Below are 20,310 nucleotides of genomic sequence, written 5' to 3'. Positions count from 1 at the left end.
CCATGGCATTTGTTTTATAGAATGTCCCTTGTGCTGGTTTTTGTAAATAAACCTGGGCTTTATGAATACATACTTTTTTTTTTTTTTTTTTATAAATCTTTTTGTTAATTTTCATAACAAACAAACCAAAACACAAGACATCATACACACTTAACCAAAAATATAATAATACAATTTAAAAATCCAGTATATCAATTATTAATCCACAAAGGAAAGAAAAAAGACCTGAATAGAATTTTAATTTTTATAAACTAGAGTTTAGTGTCACTTTAAGACACTTAAAGCAGCTGCTAGCAAAAGTGTTACCATAATTGGTAGTGCAGGGACCACAAGTTCCCATAAGAAGGCAATGGATGACTGTACATACAAATGTGTAACAAAGTAACTCACACGATCTGACCTTGGACATTACATAGATTAGCAACAACAAAATACAATGACAGCAGCATACATGCCTACAGCGATTCTAAAACAAGTCTAACTAGGCACGCCTTGGGAGGAGCTAGCTGTCATCTCTGACTCCTCCCATTCTCCCATACAAGCATGTACCCCGACCACACCTCCACAACATTCCAGCCGGACAAATCACGGCTCTTCTCTTAGACCGAGTTATTGTAACGCCATGCCTCCTGCGCTGTAATTGGCTGCCACAACTGTCAGACTATGCAGAGGGGCGGCTCTGTGTGTAATAGGGAAGTACAGAGCAGAGTGCATGGATTGAAGGAAGACATACCATTGAGAGAAGAAGCAGGGAGCATGGAGCTGATAACTGAGATCTCCGTGCAGTTCTCCCGACTGTCTATGTTCCCTTTCTTCGATGGAGCTCATTATCTCATGTCTGTCTTGTCTGCCAGGGAGCAGCCAGGTGAGAGATCACACACACACACACACTAATAGGGCAGCTGTGAGGATTAGAGCTTAATGCTTGTCTATGGCTTACTATGTACAGTGTGTGTCATGGCTGGAGGGGAACTGCAAGGAGCACTTTTATCTGCTTGGGTCTTAGTAAATCCTAGGGATTGGTGGGCTCTTCCCAGCAAGTGATTATATACACAGGCTTATGTACACAAGCAGGATGGCTACACTGATACTCACTGCTTTATATAACACAGGGAATCCCAAACAGAAGATTTCCTTAATTTCCTTGCTCCAGTTCTTGTAAACCAGCTTTCTGGAGTTTCTATAGAACACAAAGTATCTCTAATGTCATTTTTTTGTATAAAAAACACACACAGATATAGAGAGAGAGAGAGAGAGAGAGATATATCTCTCTCTCTCTATCTCTATGTATATATATATATATATATATATGTGTATGTATGTAGCAATAACTCACGGTGGAGCTGTTGGTTTTTAGCGGGCTGCTACCGTTACCTTTGTTACCTCAATTTCACCGGAACCGGGTCTAGGGTCCCATTGAGTTTAACACCAGACAATGTAGGCATCGGACACTTGAGTATCTTTTCCAATGCTTTAATAAACGTAACTGTAGGAAGTAGCAGGAAAGAGGTAGAAGAAGAGTTGCAGGGAAGTTCAAATACCTTTTCTTGATGTAGTATTAAGAATTGGAATCTTATAGATGAATGTACTTTCCTCCTAGAGTTGAATCTTTGTCCGCCTGGATAGGTCTCTCTCACTAACCTAGCAGCCAGTACGTAGCACGAACAAAAAGTCTCTGCCACGGACTTAAATGGAATAGAAACCCGTACAATCCTCTGCCACAGGATGTAATGGTTTATGATGAATAGCAAACCCAGCACTAGAACCTTTAAGCTGACCCGGCAGTACTATGCGGTAGGATTACTTTAGGATACGTCCTCCAACTGAGTCACCAGGCCCCTCTCCAGACCAGCACTCCATGACGGGTCCTCCCCTGGGATCTTCTCAGTTGTCCAGCTTCTTCCTGTAGGACAGACAGCCCAGGACCATTCCTTGCCGCTGTGGTAGGCCCCAGACAGGCTTCTGGGCCCACCCACAGGCTGCAGCAACGTGGGCCTCCCGGTCGGAGGACCACGCGGTAGTACTCCTAACACATACCTGTCGGCCAGGAGGGCCAGCAGGTGGAACGAAAACGAACCCTAAAACATGGCGTCTGTCCCATAAATACCCTCTCCCAGAATGCAACTCGGAGGACCACCTCCACCGAGTTATCTCCGGGACAGAGGAGAACCCATACACTTCAACGTGTTGCCTTTCCAACACTGACCCATGGTGACAACGACACCCACAGGCACAGTGTAAAACTACATGCAACTTAGTCAAGTTGGAACAGAGGCAAATCTGACTATGTATGAACGGATAACCCACTAAATTCTTTCTCTCTCTCTCTCTCTCTCCCTCTCCCTCTCCCTCTCCCTCTCCCTCTCCTGAAGTCCAGCTTCTGCACAATTGATAGCTCATCCCCCAGTAGTTCCCGCAGGTCAGATGTGCTGGACAGGAAAAAGGGAGATACAGAACAGGTGCCCAGGGTTCAGTGCAGTCATGGGCAGGAGAAGGTGCGTGGTAGGCTGCACCCTCTGTGCTCTCCATTTTTTTTACCTGGTGACCAGTTGTTGATGCTTCTACTGCATGATCTCCCTTGCAAGTGACTGTAGTATAGTATGCCAGGAGGTACTACGGCCGGATAGGTGTTTCAGCTTAATATTGCAACAAAGGTAAGATATATGACAGATGGTGGAGCTTTTAAGGAGGGGGGAGAAAATGAGGGCAGTGGAGGGAGGGGGTAGTATGCAGAGGGAAGAGCTACTATTTGATGCCATTTGGCAGGTATGTGAGTGTGGCGGGCATGGTTGAGTTCCTGCACCTATTCTCTGAGGAAAAAAAAGTGTGTGTGTGTATGTATGTATGTATGTGTATATATATATATATATATATATATATATATATATATATATATATATATATATATATATATATATATATATATATATATATATATATATATATATATAATTTTATAGTGATTTTTAAATGAGCAGAGCAGCCCCGCTCCTCCTCCCTGCTGAGTGAATCCATAGCTAGCCACTTGCTATAGGGGCACTTGTGCATACAGCTATAGACACAGACATAGGGACTCGGTCCCCTTCCCTTCCTTTTTCTTCCTTCCTTGTTACTGGCTGTGGTTGACAGCAGCGGGAGCCAATGGCTCCAACTGCTGTTTTAGAGCCAATGAGGAGGAAGAGAGCAGACTGAGCCTCTGCACTAAGGATGAGCTCCAGTGTGTTCGCATGCTGCACATGCCGAGCCCGCCAGGATCTCGGCAATGCACTATGCTAATAACAGGCAGTGAGATATTTCCCGATCTCTGCAGCCGCACATCGGAAATGTCTCACTGCTTGTGATTAGCGCTGTGCACGGCCGAGTTCCTGGCGGGCTCTACACGTGCAGCATGTGAACACGCCAGAGCTCATCCTTTCTCTGCACTGGTACACATAGCTGGATCGAGATCGGATTCAGGTAAGTAGAAGGGGGGGGGGGCTGAGGGGGTAACTGCATTCAGAAAGTTTTTTTTTTTACCTTAATGCAGAGAATAAAAGGAGAAGTAGGGCCAACAGCTCTTTTGGCCCTACTTCTTCTATGGGTCACAGCAGTGCACTTAGTTCTGCGCTCCTGTGACCCAGATTCTGCAGAGACCGGGCTAATGTACTTTTCTTTTTGCCATAGCAGCCATCAGGGGTATGAGAAATTGGATAGATGGGTATTTATTATAGTCTTTGAAAAGAGCTCTTTCATTTTAACCATGATATTGTTGACAGGATTGCTTTTATAATCTTGAGATTACGTAATGCTGACGTTTTAATAGTAGGTAGCTGCATTTTGCTCCAGAACTCTGATGGGTAGTTAGTATATCTTCAATACTAAGAAACTACAAGTCTTGTCTGCTCCCTGAGGAACCGTATACCCTCTTTGGTCAGAAGGGAATGCCATACGTTTATTAAAATTAGTGTGAGTCCCTAAATACACAACCTTGTGTAATCCTCTAAACCAGTGGTTCTCAACCTCAGTCCTCAAGTACTCCCAACGGGCCATGTTTTGGGAACTTCCCTTAGATAAAATAGCTCTTATCAAAACCATGTCATTGATATTGATTAAGAGCAGCAGTACAAAGTAAAGGAAAACTTGAAAACATGGACCGTTGGGATACTTGAGGACTTAGGTTCGGAGCCACTGCTCTAAACAGCATTGGGAGAGGAAGGGCCATATTCTGAGCCAATAAGGTCTCTTTATTGCTGTCGGTCTCTTCTGAAACACGCTTGCATGAGGAGAAAGCAGATACTTTATCAGTATTCTTATGCTCTTTCTCTAATCACTGGCTGGAATGGACTAAGCTGCATTGGCTATGATGACCTTGTCACTTGTGAAAGACGCCTGAGTGATACTTTTCTAATGGCTCTTGTCCTCAGATGCTGCTGCTTTGCTGCTCCCTCGCCAATGCAGGTATTCCACAATTCCTGATGTGTCAAATGCATCTTCAGCCGCACGCAATATATCCTTTTGTTTGCGGATCTAAGCACAATGTGTGACATGGTGGATTCAGGTATTTGACACACCTAGAAGTCCTGAATAATAAACAGTAGCCGTAGTGCTGCATAACAGCAACTTTTAGGCTTGGTTCACACTGGATGCCGATGCGGCTCCCAGCAGGGGTTCTGTGCGTCCTGGTTCACCCTTTCAGGTCCGATTTCAGCCCAAATATTGGGCTTAATTCAGAGGTGAAACGGACCAAAAGACGCACAGGGCTCCTGTGCAAATTCGCACCGGAGCCGCATCAGAGATATGTGAACCAGCTCCATAGAGAGCCGGTCACATTCTCCTGCTATTGCAAATTGGATGCAGAGAATACGCATCCAATTTGGAATGGTGTGAACCAGGCCTTAAAGACACAGACCAGTGAAGAGAAAAGTAAGCTTCTTTTACAAGTGATCCTGTAGTAAGAAAACTAGTCGCCAGCCAAGCCAGTTTGTAGGGCGTGTCCTAGATCACAAAAATTACTAATATTTTGGCAGGTAAGACACCTAACTATGTGTAGAAACAGTACAGTAAGCTGTTTGCTTGGAATTCACAACAGCTCTCAAAAACTGCTGTTTGCCTGGAAATGCTGAGTTTTACCTGTCTGCAGGCCATCACTTTGATTAACTTCCTGGATTCCCTATGTGATTTGCAGCTCCTCTGCTACATGCTTTCAAAGTCTAAGGATTACATATCCCACAGTACCTTGCTGCCTGCAAACAATTATTCCTGTACCGACTCTACCTCCTGAAACCTCTTTCTCTCAGTAACTTTGTAATTTAGAAGGCAGGCTCTGTACATTCTGTGACACAGCAGTGCCTAAGTAAATATGTGGGGATCTTCACAAAGTAAGTTTACAAACTTCAGTACCATTCAGATTAATAGGAATAGGCTAGTAATAAATGAAATACAATATAGAAATAAAAATTATGTTTCACATTTTAACCATAGGCTTTACGTCTGCACCCTTTCTTGGGACCTAAACGGAGATGGGTCCTCTTTCTTGGCAGAGGTACAACCTTCTGTGGAAGTCTCCTTAGATTCTTTCCTCTCTGCTATTCTCTATCAGATGAAGTTCCTAGTATTAGTAGGTCCAGGAGGAGTAGTGCAGAATAGTGTCAGTTGGTTTTAGCCCTTAGTAGGTCGCTTGTGAGTTTAAGGAGAGCAGTTTCCGTGGAGTGTTGAGGACGAAATCCGGACTGAAGAGGATCAAGAAGTTTGTCCTCAGTCAGATGGTTGCCCAGTTGGTTGTAGACCAGACGTTCAAGGAGATGGGGTGTAGGTTGTTAAGGTCCAGTGAGGACTTTTGAGGACTTTTGAAGGATGGGGGTGACTAGTGCATGTTTTAGAGAGTTGGGGAAGGTGCCAGAAGATGTGAGTTAGAGAGTGTAGAGTAAAGCCAGAGGGTGAACGTAGCATTTGCGAGAAAGCAGGATCTGGGGGGCATTTAGCAACGTTGTCAATAGTGGCAGGGTTGAATGAGGGAAGTAATGATTTGTACCTGTGGTCATGGGGTTTTAAGTGGGTGCGGTATCTGTGCATTAGAGATCTCCTCACGAATTGTATCAATCTTATTTTTGAAGTGATTGGCGATCTCTTGGGCAGTGAGTGAGTTTGTGGGTGGAGGACGGAGTAGAGAGTTAAAGGTAGAGAAGAGTTGACGGAGACTGGATGTGAAAGTATTAATGTGAGTGATAAAATAGGTCTGCTTGGCAGTGAGGAGGCAGGAATAGTGTTTTTGGAGGGCAGATTTATATTGGTTGTAGTCATTCTGGGACTTAGTCTTACACCACAGGCGCTCAAGAGCGTGGCTATGTTTTCTGAGACTTTTGGTGTCATCTGTTTGCCAAGGTTGTAGGGGTCGGGCCTGGTTTTGTGTGTAGTGAAGGGGGTGAGCTTGTTTTGGGAGGATACTTACCCTGTTATTGGAGGTATTGTTGATCACTGCACTGCTCAGCCTTTAAAAAAAAAAAAACGCAAAGCTTCTTGTGAATTTGGGGACCATGAAACCAACTTGATTTTGTTCTGTGAATGGGATAAGAAACCTCTGTACCAGTGCCAGAGCACAGCTCTATATACTATATGTAGCTGATGCTACAGTTCTCTTATGCCGCGTACACACGGTCGGACTTTTCGGCTACAAAAGTCCAACGGACGCCGACGGACCAAGTCCGGCGGACAATCCGATTGTGTGTGCGCTTCAGCGGACTTTTCCAGCCGCAAATCTGACGGACTTTAGATTTGGAACATGCTTTAAATCTTTACATCCTAACTCCGCCGGACCCAGAAATCCGCTCGTCTGTATGCTAGTCCGACGGACAAAAACCCACGCTAGGGCAGCTATTGGCTACTGGCTATCAACTTCCTCATTTTAGTCCGGTGTACGTCATCGCATACGAATCCGTCGGACTTTTGTGTGATCGTGTGTAGGCAAGTCCGGTCGTTAGAAAGTCTGTTGAAAGTCTGTCGAAAGTCTGTCGGACTGGCTGTCGGACTTTTGTAGCTGAAAAGTCCGACCGTGTGTACGCGGCCTTAGTGGGTGCATCTATTAGTAGAGGAAATAGACCAGCTAGGTAAAAACAAACTATTTAAAGTAAAATCAAACCCTGGAGTTCAGCTTTAAAATACAAATAAAGGCAGCCTGCACATTTTAGTGAACCCTTAGTCTCCATGCACATATAGGCTGTTATCAGCCGTTTTGGGCAGTGGCATTTTTGAGCAGTATAAAAAACCTAAAACCAGTGGGTTCTGAGAGACGTTTTTCAGCTGTAAAAACGCTCTAACACTGATAAACGTCGATAAATGCTCAAAAATGTCACTCACTGCAAAGCTACTGACGTTTTTATAACGTTATTTTAATGTCCAGTGTGCATGAGGCCTTATAGTAACACCTGAATGTTTAACAAAGTGATATAATAAATTAAATTATCTTACCATATAGCTGCAATTGGAGTCTCTAAATCCCCCCCCCCCCCCCCCCCCCATTCCTCCTCTGCTGGATAATGCTAGTGATGGTGGTAGGAGTTCTGCAAAGCTAGTACGTCATTCCTTTCCACTGTGCTAGCATCTGCATCTCCCACAAGGAACTACAGTTCCCATAATTCCTTATGCCTTCTATCATGCTTAGTGTATGTTACATAACATACGCCCATCTGTCAATTAATAACTGGGTATGTGTTATGTAAAACGGTCAGCACGATCCGAGGTATGTGACTATGCCAGCTCTGCTGTGGCAGTTCTCTCAGTGGAAGATAGAATAGGCGGGGGGTGGGCAAGACATAGGTGGGTGGGGCATGTGTGGCTGGATTGTGAGGGGGAGTGGGCAGAGCCTTGGCAAGACTTCTATGTTGATTGACACACCAGGGCTTCTCATGAAATGGAAGAGTAACTCCCCCAGTGATGTAATGACGTCACGCTGTAGTCTCTTCAGAGCAACATAAAGCAAAACGGGCCAACAAAAGCATTTAGAAACTGAGGAAGCCGTGTTGTCTCCTGATTTAAAGGAAGCGTAACTCGTATAGGAGCAGGAGCCATGCTGAGAAATATATTACTTGGTTGATATGTGGATGTATTGGCCTTGACATATGCCTGATTATTCCGATACCAGCATAATGTGATTGTATACGTGCAGGAAAGATCTGGACAACCGCACTCAGGAATGAGCAAATAAAATCTTCTTTATTCAAAACGTGGCATAAAATCAGTACATGACACCGCTGGAGCAATACAGCTTAGCCTCTAACGCGTTTCACGCTCTTGCGGATCGCTTACTCATAGCTGGCTTACATAAGAGTGATAACCACTTTTATACATAAAACATACATATCACATGACCCGGCATTAATGAGATGATACTGGGCAGCTGACAGCTAGCTGCATGAGATCTCAATGCTAATTTAGCTAGGTTAATGACATGCGATGGAATCACATTTGATACAAATGTAGAATATGAAAAAACAAGCATCAATAAATGAACAACAAAATAAAATTAAAAATTAAATAAAATTAAACGTCAAAATAAAAATAAAAGTGAATGACTTTTGTGAATTGCTTGTTATTGAAATGGAATCGTAACAAATAATAAGGTGCAATGGTAAAAAATATAATATGTGAAGAAATATATATAAAGTGTGACTGACATGAGACCAAAATGTCTAAAGGAATTTTTTTAAAAGTGAACCAAGTGTGACTGCATCTATATAAAGTGCATTAATGAATAAGTGGATAAACAAATAATTACGCATATATAAAGGGTTTCCGTGTCATTAATAAACATGGCAGATGTAGATAAAAAAAAAAAAAAAAAAATATATATATATATATATATATATATATATATATATATATATATATATATAAATATTTAGTGCATGTAACTATAATGTAATACAGTAACCTATCCCTATAGAAATATATATACTGTATGTACAGTATGTGATTATAATATACTATGATATAACCCACTTGTAAGGTATAAAAATTGGATTAATATTTGTGAGTGTGTATGTATAAATAAAAAGACAAAAATGCGATAAACTGAATGTAAAATAAAAAAAGAAAGAAAAAAGACGAACACATGTAATGTGTGTGTGTGTGTGTGTGTGTGTGTATAGAAACCAAATAATGTTCAAAAGACTGTGTTGTAATAGGGGACTATAACAAACTGTCATCCTTATGGTTTACATTTAAAATCATCTTAGAGAGTTCCAATCTGTTAGGTGTAGAATAGTCCCATACACTCACTCATTTACTCATATTTCACTTTCACCGCTACATCTTATAACAGAAACAACAATAATGTAGGTTTGGAATTTAAGTTCTATTCATTCTGTTTTTTATCTTTATTTTTATTTAAATTTTTCAAAAATGGTTCAATTATATAGTAATTTTTATTGTGTGATTGACATGAGGTATTTAACAACTTTTGAGCTTTGAGTTCAAAAAGAATACATTTGATGTTATGAGAAACTATTTACATGTGCATATATACAAACTAGCTTTTTGAGAATATTGATATGTGCTGTGTTTATGTTTTTTGTCTTTAGACTTTGTGATCGGTGATCAAAGGCCACATATGCACAGACCAATTGTCCAATCTTTATATGTACATTTACTGCTTGAGATCTTGGTGCGGTTGGCCGCGTTTCACTGAAACGATGCGGATACCAATCGCGGTTCAGTCCCCTATTACAACAGTCTTTTGAACATTATTTGGTTTCTATATACACCTTACATGTGTTCGTCTCTTTTCTTTCTTCCTTTTTTTTTTTTTTTTTACATTCAGTTTATCGCATTTTTGTCTTTATTTATACTAGGGTTGTCCCGATACCGATACTAGTATCGGTATCGGCACCGATACCGAGCATTTGCCCAAGTACTTGTACTCGGGCAAATGCTCCCGATGCTTCCGCCGATACTATGACAGTCAGCGGTGATCAGCGCGTGGGGGAGTTACAAGCTTCTCCCCCCGCGGCTTTAGTGACATACAGCGGTGATCGGTGCTTGTAACTCCCCCACACGCGATCACCGCTGACTGTCACCTCATCCTCCTCCATGCCCCCTCCGTTCCTCTGTCCCCCTATGCTGTTCCCCTCTGTTGCTCTGTCCCCCTCCATTCCGGCGTTCCGTTGTCACCCTCCGTTCTGTCCTCCTCCTCTGTCCCCCTCTGTTGCTCTGTCCTCCTCCGCTGTCCCCCTCTCCGCTGTGTGAATGGACAGAGTCAGCTGACTCTGTCTATTCACATAACTGAAACATTGTAATCTCCTGTGATTACGATGTGTCAGTTTATGAATGGAGAGGAGCCGCTGTCTTCTCTCCATTCATTCTCAGTGCAGCTGAGGCTGCAGAGAAAGGAACTGGGGAATCTCTATCCTCGGTCTCTTTCTCTGTCTCAAAGGGGATATATCAGAGGTCTGTTAAGACCCCTGATGTCTCACCAAAGCCCCCCAACAGGGCCGATTAAAAAAAAAAAAAAAAAACACACACATATTGCAATAAAGAATAAAAAAAAAAAAAAAGATTGTAAAAAAATAATGAATGTAAATAAAAAAAAAAAACACACAGAAACCCTTCACCCCCCACCCCACCCTAAAAAAAAAAAAAAACCACTGTCACGTGACATTAAAAAAAAGTATCGGTATCGGCGAGTACTTGAAAAAAAGTATCGGTACTTGTACTCGGTCCTAAAAAAGTGGTATCGGGACAACCCTAATTTATACATACACACTCACAAATATTGATCCAATTTTTATTCACAAATTTTATACCTTACAAGTGGGTTATATCATAGTATATTATAATCACATATATATATTTTTATAGGGCTAGGTTACTGTATTATATTATATTTACATGCACTAAAATATATATATATATAAATAATATCTACATCTGCCATGTTTATTAATGACACGGAAACCCTTTATATATGCGTAATTATTTGTTTATCCACTTATTCGTTAATGCACTTTATATAGATGCATTCACACTTGGTTCACTTTAAAAAAAAAAAATTCCTTTAGGCATTTTGGTCTCATGTCAGTCACACTTTATATATATATTTCTTCACATATTATATTTTTTACCATTGCACTTTATTATTTGTTACGATTCCATTTCAATAACAAGCAATTCACATAAGTCACTTTTATTTTTATCTTGACTTTTAATTTTATTTCATTTTTTAATTTTATTTCGTTGTTCATTTATTGATGCTTGTTTTTTCATACTCTACATTTGTATCAAATGTGATTCCACCACATGTCATTAACCTAGCTAAATTAGCATTGAGATCTCATGCAGCTAGCTGTCAGCTGCCCAGTATCATCTCATTAATGCCGGGTCATGTGATATGTATGTTTTATGTATAAAAGTGGTTATCACTCTTATGTAAGCCAGCTATGAGTAAGCGCTCCGCAAGAGCATGAAATGCGTTAGCGGCTAAGCTGTATTGGTCCAGCGGTATCATGTATTGATTTTATGCCACGTTTTGAATAAAGAAGATTTTATTTGCTCATTCCTGAGTGCGGCTGTCCAGATCTTTCCTGCACGTATACAATTGCATCAGCAACTGCCAGCACCTGGAGCTCTCACCTTTTTGCACAGTGGAAGACAGGAGACTTGAGCCTGATTTGCTTGGAGCGGTGGTAACTATTTCTGTTTAATCACCAGCATAATGTGAGTTTATTCATTTGTGAGTTCTAATAAAATAGTATTATACAGAGAGCACTATTTTGGGTCCCATTTTGTTTTTATATGTATGTCTGTGAGAGTGAAGTGTTGCGGGTTGAGATCAAAAGCTGGAGGAAGAACGGATTCCTAATAGCTCATGGTGGGGCAACAAGCTTGTTATGACCTTTTAATTAATGATTGAAGTCAATAAAAGATGGTGAGCACATGATATGAGCACAGGGTGGATGCTCGTGTCGCCTGGATAGAAGCTCTAAGAAGTTGAATAAAAGTATTAAGATCAGGGCACATTGGTGGAGGACTTTTTATGAACACTTGTAATAGAAGACAGAACATTTTGTTTGTTTTCTATTGATTTTGGATTGCGCTACATCCAGATGTATGCTATTTGTATTTAGAGGTGTGGTGGAAAACTTTGGGGGATGTTGCAGCAGCCATTACATTTTTTGTATATATTGGAATAAATTACAGAACTGTGCTGATTTCACATTTTTTTAGAAATCTGAATAGCCTTATGCCCTGTACACACGATCACACATTCCGACAACAAAATCCATGTTTTTTTTCTGATGGATGTTGGCTCAAACTTGTCTTGCATACACACGGTCACACAAAGTTGGTCAGAAATTCTGAACTTCAAGAACGCGGTGACGTACAACTCGTATGATGAGCCGAGAAAATAAAGTTCAATAGCCAGTGCGGCTATTACATATTGATCTTCTCATTTTGACCATAGTTCTTAAAAGCTTTTTCCTCTATACCTGTTTAGATTGTATGTTGAGGGCTCACACATCCATAGCGATCTCTTGAGATTAATTATCTAATCATTTAATATCCTTCATTCTCATGCACCTCTCTTTCCCTGAAATCAAAGGTTAGGAGTCTTTAGCTTAAAGTGTTACTAAATCCAGGAGCCTGCATTCACTATTTCTGGTCTCCCAAAGTACACAGAACATAGAAATGCAATTATTTTATTAAATATAAACTGCTAAATACCTTTTCTGATCAGCATCTGACTATGCTACGAGACTGCAAGACCCCAGACCCTCTGCCTGGACAGTGCTGATTGGCCCTGTGCTCACATGCATCCTCTCAAGAAAAAAAAAAAAAACCTCTCTAGCAATACACACCAAACTGAGCGTGTGCAGCCTGACTCCATAGATTCTGTGTTATCAGGAAATTATCAGGAGTCAGGGGAAGGAGTGCAGAGGATTAACCCCTTAGGTTCCACAATCAGTAAAGCAAGCATGCTTTACTGCATATAGACACAGATTTTACGGTTGTGGGTTTTGTAACACTTTAAGCCTGCTGTTTACTGGATGGTCTTTCACTGGCCGTGCTATGTCTGTCGAAACTTCCTTTCCCTGAAGCCAAGGTTTGAGTGATCTATTACTATTCTGCATAACCAGGCATCGCTTTGCGGGGCTGTCATACAAGGCAATGGCCCTGACAATGCAGGGCTGTGTAATCCATCTTCTAAGGTTTTGTTTGTCAACAGGTAGATCACGCAGACCGACAGCAATAATTAATCTTTTACTATTATGAATAAACAAACAGCACTGTCTGGGCTGTGTGATATAGCTGTCAGTGCTGTGTGTGTTTTTAATAGCAGTGAGCAGCTCTATCACACAGCCCTGCATCGCTTGTTTTTTTTAAATCTTATTAATAAAAAATTATCAGCTTAGAGAGGGGACAACTGTTTATTTAAGGCTGGCCATACATTATACAATATTTGTGTACAATTTTTCCTTTAAATTTACCAAAACCATATAATATGAGGTCAGACCTAAACACTTTCAATTTGTATGCAGTCAGGCAGGCCCTTGCACTACATAGTTGAAGGTAAATCTAAAGGAAATTGAATAAGAAAATTGTATAATGTTTGGCCAGCCTAACCTATATTTAGCCTGCTCTTGTCTGCTCACTTGATCCCTGTGTAAGCCAGCCGCGGATGCATGACAGAGCGAGTGCCCGACAATAGCTTGGAAAACCAGGAGCAATGTCACCCATAGGTTCCCGTAGGGCAGCTTTTGTTGGCAGTCCCTCCTCTCCCCTGCAGCGTGAACCAGATCATGTGACTTGACTGGAGCAGACTAAAAATAGGTAAGTTTATGCATCTTTTTATGCACAGGTTAGTTAGTCTAGGTCAGGGGTAGTGAATTTGAATTGAAATTTTCTTCCAGCGGAGGTCCAAGTGTCATATTGGTGCTATGACTCCACATGATGGCACCCCATCCCAGGCTTGGGCCCCCCCATCACAGACTTGCCCCCATCACAGTCTGACCCCCCCCCCCCCCTCATCACAGACTGACCCCCGATAGTAGACTCCTGTCCTGCACAGCACTCCTCTCTCCCCACAGAGCCCTACCTTATCACATAAGACAGAAAGCACGGCAGCCCTGGTCTACAGGCGGGACTTTTCATGTTTAAAGGTGAGTGATTTGATTGGTTGCTACGCAGCGGGGCAGTCCCAGCAATTGCCTGCTTCTTAATTTTAAAAATCCCGCCCTTTGTCCAGAGTGGCCACGCTTCACATCTTGTGTGAAAAAGACAGGCAGTGTGGGGGGGACGGCAGTGCAGCGATCTTATCGAAGGGACAGACCCGTGGGCACCTGCAATGCTGTGAATATAGCAGCGTCAGGCAGGCGAGCCGGCGGTGGGGAGAGGACACACAGGCAACTATTTGGTGAGGCTGCGGTCCGGGTAGTATGGCTTCTGGGGCCGGAGCCAGACCGTGGTCCGCCATTTAGTGATGCCTTGGTGTTAGCAGAGGAAGGGAGTAGTTTTAAGACTAGTTAGAATTTAGCTGCATTTCTACTTTATTTGAAGTGTCAGAATTGGAGACTATATGAATCTGTAATACACTTTGCACAAAAACCGTGTACTGTTTTTGTGCATTAGAGCATTGTGATTCATTGCGCCATCCATTTTTTAAGGTAAAGCACCTCCTGAGTGTGTTGTGGTCTGCTGTACTAGAAAATTGCTACGTGTTTTTTTTTTTTTTTGTCCATTGCTGTGCTTTGGGCTGCCTAATGAAACATATGTTAACGCACATGCATCGATACAATGCACAGGAATAGAGAGGTGTGAATGAACTCTTAATGCATACAGTTCATTCAAGGGTTTTTTTTTTTTTTGCTCCAAAAAGCTGTCGGTGCAATTTTAGGCTCTGTTCACACCATTTGTTCACACTGTTGAGTTGTGTTAGTGCATGTACATTAACATGCATTAGGTTAAGGCAGAAATACATTTGAATGTGCTGCCTAATGCGCCCAAAACACACCAAGAATGGTGCATGTAACATCTTTAGTGGTGCAGAGCACTGCAATGCACATTAATGCTAAATGTCTTGTAGGCAGGTGCAATGGGATACCATTCAGAATAACTGGCATTGCTCCGACACACAAAATGCAGCGTGGTGTGTTTTCTAACATCACGTCGTGTTGATGAGAACAGTAGCAACTGACAATACTAAAGGGAATTTATTAAGACTGGAGCAGTCAGAATTCAGAGCCGTTGTGCATGGCAGCCAATCAGCTTCTAGCTTTTTATTTTCAAAGCTTAAAGTGGCTGTTAAGTCACTATATTATGATCATGCCATCCCCTCTGTAAAATAACATGTATCCCAGTGTCTGTGCTATATAAAAAAGATGCAGATTTCTATCTTATATCAGAGCGTCTCCCAGTACTTGCGTGACTCATCGGCTCTCTCCTGGCTGACAGCTGTAACGGGCGGGGTCGAAAACTCCCGATGATGTCAGCCAGGGAGGAGGAAAGGAGAGAGAGGCAAGCGGTCATGTGAGTGTTGGGAGACGCTCTGATATAAGGTAGAGGTCAACATCTTTTTTTTTTTATATAGCAGACACTGGGATACTTAAAGCTATTTTACAGAGGGGGTGGCATGTTCATAATATAGTTATGATTGCAGCAGGAGGTGAGAGCTGAGGAGTGGATGGAGCTGACAGGCAGGGAGGGGAGGGATGAGAGGAGAGGAGAGGAGAGGAGAGGAGAGGACAGGACAGGACAGGGCAGGACAGGACAGGGGAAAGCAGAGAGATCTGCTGATGATGGAGGCACATAAACTGATCACGGTGTCCAAGCTCAGCACCCTTGATAAACTGTGGTCAGTTTACAGGGGGGAGGGCAGAACCAGGCAGGATCAGCCAGGTTTTTTTTAGGTTATACAGGTTGCCAAATTACACAGCACAAGCACTGTGCTGTATATCATGCTTTAAGGATACAGGATCCATTTTATTTTTTATTTTTATTTTTTTCAGAGTAACAAGCGCTTTAACTGTACAAGCCAAAAACTGAAGCTGATTGGTTACTATCCACAGCTGCACCAGATATCTGTCTGCTTCAGTCTTAGTAAATTTCCCCCAATGTATTTTAGGCTGGGTTCACGCTTCCAGTGCGGGTTCCCGCATTGCATGTCACTCACTGTGAACTGCTGCGGTTGTCAATTTAAAGTTAATGACACCCCCAGATCGGTTCGCAGATCGCAGTGCGAACTCTGAATGGTGCAGGAATCGGATCGCATGAGTGTGGGGGAAAAAAAGTTTCCTGTACCATTTTGGTCCGAATGTCAATTCAGCCATACAAACTATATGGCTGATTTCTCATCGCACAGACATCGCATGTGATCTCCAATGCAGTGCGAATCTCATGCGATGTCTGTTCTCAGCAGTGTGAACCCAGCCTTAAATGTTTCGTTTTATGTGGATGGTATCTCCTATACAATAGTTTTTAGTAGCCTAAATGTTGTGCCAAGTCTGCTGCTCCTCTTGTACTATACCACCTGACTCCACAGCATGGACTTTGCATCGCAAATAATTTGTGAATATTTGCCTAAGCTGTTTTCATGTATTTTGGTATTTTGCATTTGTTCTTATAGAGTTGTGAGAAGAGAACCCTGAAATAAAACCCATCGAATGGCTGTAAAATGATTATTCTTTGGGAGATGATTCTACTATGAATGAGGCATATCTTTCCTAACTTAAAGAGGATGTAAACGCTTTTTTTTTTTTTTTCTCCTAGAAAGGTATAATGTGCTAGTATGCATTGCATACTAGCACATTATGTTAAACTTGCCTGCAAAGTAATCCCTCGTCCTCCCTGTTGGAGGCCACATCCATCTTTGGCCATCGTCCTTCCGGGTCCACAGTAGGGTGACCACATTTCCAACCTGCCATTTAGGTACCCCCCCCCCCGCACCCGCCCCAAAAAGATGGTTTTTGATACTTTTTTTGCAAATTTTTTGGAAAAAAAAAAGCAAACAGTGGTAACCAGTTTAGACATGTGGTACATGTGGTAGAACGGAGGGAGACACGGTGGAAGAACGGAGGAGGACAGCAGAACGGAGGGGGACATGGAGGAAGAACGGAGGGGGACATGGAGGAAGAACGGAGGGGGACATGGAGGAAGAACGGAGGGGGACATGGAGGAAGAACGGAGGGGGACATGGAGGAAGAACGGAGGGGGACTTGGAGGAAGAACGGAGGGGGACACGGTGGAAGAACGGAGGGGGACAGCAGAACGGAGGGGGACAGCAGAACGGAGGGGGACAGCAGAACGGAGGGGGACACGGAGGTAGAACGGAGGGGGACACGGAGGAAGAACGGAGGGGGACGCGGAGGAAGAACAGAGCGGGACTGCAGGAAAGAGCGGGACTGCAGGAAAGAGGGGGACTGCAGAACGGAGGGGGGCACGGAGGAAGAACAGAAGGGGACTGCAGGAAAGAGGGGGACAGCAGTATGGAGGGGGACACAGAGGAAGAACGGAGGGGGGCAGCAGCAGAACGGAGGGGGACATGGAGGCAGGACGGAGGGGGACAGCAGGACGGAGGGGGACAGCAGGACGGAGGGGGACAGCAGGACGGAGGGGGACATGAAGGAAGAACGGAGGGGGACAGCAGCAGAACGGAGTGGGACACAGAGGAAAACTGGAGGGGGACAGCAGCAGAATGGAGGGGGAATGGGGGACAGCAGCAGAATGGAGGGGGAGTGGGGGACAGCAGCAGAATGGAGGGGGGGCATGCTCACTGTACCAAAGAAGTGTAACACTAACCTGGAAGTTTGTCAATGACATGCAGCAAACTCGCGGACCTCGTGGGTGGGAGGGAGGACTCGGACGAGGCTCAGCTCAGGACAGAAGTTGAACTGTGGAGAAGTCAGGCAGCTCGGAGTCGGGCTGCGCTGCTGGCTGCTGGCAATGTGCTGCTGCTGCTGCAGCGGCCGCTGGAGTAGTCAGCAGCAGCCCTGGGACGGCGGCACTGACTTAGCACAGGCATTATGTGTGGCTCTCTCTGGTGTCTGTGGCTGCCTGGCTGGTGGCTGCTCTCTCTATCTCTCGGAGGCGCGCTGCTCAGCCGTAGCCTGTAGGGTGCGGGTGCCCACTACACTGACTGCCCACCTGACAATGTCAGCTGACAGCACTGGTTGCTAGACGCAGGGGCCGCCCAACCGGTTAGGCATATGATGTGTGTGTTACACAGTGTATAATGTTTATAAGGGTGATGGAGTCAGACTGGCGCCTGGCGTTTTGGCGTTTTTTTTCATTCCGGGACACTCTATTGTCCCGGAATGAAGGTGCCCGGGACACGGGACAAAAATCAGAAATAAGGGACAATTCCGGGCAATCCGGGACACGTGGGCACCCTAGTCCATGGACTTCGGCTGTGTGACTGCAGGAGCTGCATGATGTCTCATGCCTGCCGCTGTGTGACTGGCAGGAGCTGCTGGTCACGGCACAGGCGGCCATTCCTTCAGAGTGCATGCGCTGATTACATAATTGGCGCAGTATATAGTAAATATCTCCTAAACAGCACACGTTTATGAGATATTTACAGTACCTATAGGTAAGCCTATAATAAGGCTTGCCTATAGATACAAAGAATGCATGAAGGTTTACTTCTTAAAGATTGTTGTCTTTTCTTGATCATTCTGGCTTAGAGCTGCTCGATTAATCGCTAAGAATCGAGATCGCGATTCTACCCGCCTCTCGATCTTAACAAAGCATTTTCCCGATTCTATGCAGAGTTTTCTGCTCAAGCTGACAGCTGTCAAAAAAAAAACAAAAAAACAGGCAGGCTGCCAAGTTTCAAAACATTCCTCAGCTGCTGAGCTAACTATAAATATTGTAACGTTTTGTTCTGTAGATCAAAGGAATGAACTTCGGTCTGTAAATAAGGGAAGTTTAACCACTTAAAGACTAAACTTTTTTTCTTACACTTGTTGGTTTCAAGTTAAAATCTGTATTTTTTGCTGGAAAATTACTTAGATCCCCCAAACATTATATTTTTTTAGCAGAGACCCTAGAGAATAAAATGGTGGTTGTTGCAATATTTTATGTCACACTGTAATTGTGCAGCGGTCTTTCAAATGCAATTTTTTAATTTTTTGGAAAAAATTACACTTTAACCACTTCAGTCCCGAACCATTTGACCAGACCAGAGCGTTTTTTGCGATTCGGCATTGCGTCGCTTTAACTGACATTAGCGCGGTCATGCGACGCTGTACCCAAACAAAATTGACATGCTTTTTTTTCACACAAATGGAGCTTTCTTTTGGTGGTATTTGATCGCCTCTGCGGTTTTTATTTTTTGCGCTATAAACAAAAAAAAAGAGCGTCAATTTTGAAAAAAATTACTTTTTTTTTTTTACTTTTTTGCTATAATAATAAATATCCCCCAAAAATATATTTAACAAAAACCCCAATTTTTTTCCTCAGTTTAGGCCGATATGTATTCTTCTACATATTTTTGGTAAAAAAAAAAAAAAAAAAAAATCGCAATAAGTGTATATTGATTGGTTTGCGCAAAATTTATAGCGTCTACAAAATAGGGGATAGTTTTATGGCATTTTTATTTAATTAATTTATTTATTAGTAATTTCGGCGATCTGTGATTTTTATCGGGACTGCGACATTATGACGGACACATTGGACATTTTTTACACATTTTTGGGACCATTGTCGTGCGCTGGTCGGCAAGCGGTTAATGAATTACAAGAAAAATTGGACTTTTTATTATTTTTTTTTTTTTTATTTCTTATAATGTGAAAGATGATGTTACGCTGCGAGAATCGTGAGAGAATTGTGATCTTTATTGTAAGCAAAAAAAATTGTGATTCTCATTTTTCCTAGAATCATGCAGCTCTATTCTGGCTGTATACCTACAAGGGAGATCAGAGATCTCATCTAGCCACTTGAGCTCCGGAAGACTTTACCCCCTTCCTGACCAGGCCATTTTTTGCTATACAGCACTGCGTTACTTTAACTGACAATTGCGCGGTCATGCGCCGCTGTACCAAAATAAAATGTATGTCTTTTTTTTCCCCCACAAATAGAGCTTTCTTTTGGTGGTATTTTGATCATCTCTGATCAAATTTCTTCATCAATTTAGGCCAATATGTATTATGCTACATGTTTTTGTTCAATATACGCTTATGGGGATTTTATTTATCGGTTAGAGCAAAAGTTATAGCGTCTACAAACTATGGGATGAATTTATGGGCTTTTTAAAAAATATTTTTACTAGTAATGGCAGCAATCAGCGATTTTTGTTTTTTGCGGTACTGCAACATTGTGATGGACAAATCTGACAATAAGTGACAC

At 42.7% G+C, this 20,310-nt stretch overlaps 1 protein-coding gene across 1 annotated transcript in view; it reads left to right on the top strand.

Moving 5' to 3' along the window:
* Positions 1–661: 661 nt before the first annotated feature.
* TMEM38B (transmembrane protein 38B) overlaps positions 662–20,310 on the top strand; it is an 81,421-nt gene continuing 61,772 nt past the window's right edge. The window contains exon 1 of the mRNA XM_073636159.1: positions 662–865. Coding sequence (XP_073492260.1) covers positions 664–865 — 202 coding nt within the window. The 5' untranslated portion in view covers positions 662–663. The remainder of the gene's footprint in view (positions 866–20,310) is intronic.

This window comes from Aquarana catesbeiana, linkage group LG01 (genome assembly GCF_042186555.1).
Source record: "Aquarana catesbeiana isolate 2022-GZ linkage group LG01, ASM4218655v1, whole genome shotgun sequence".
Lineage (NCBI taxonomy): Eukaryota > Metazoa > Chordata > Amphibia > Anura > Ranidae > Aquarana > Aquarana catesbeiana.
This window is presented reverse-complemented; position numbering and strand designations above follow the sequence as displayed.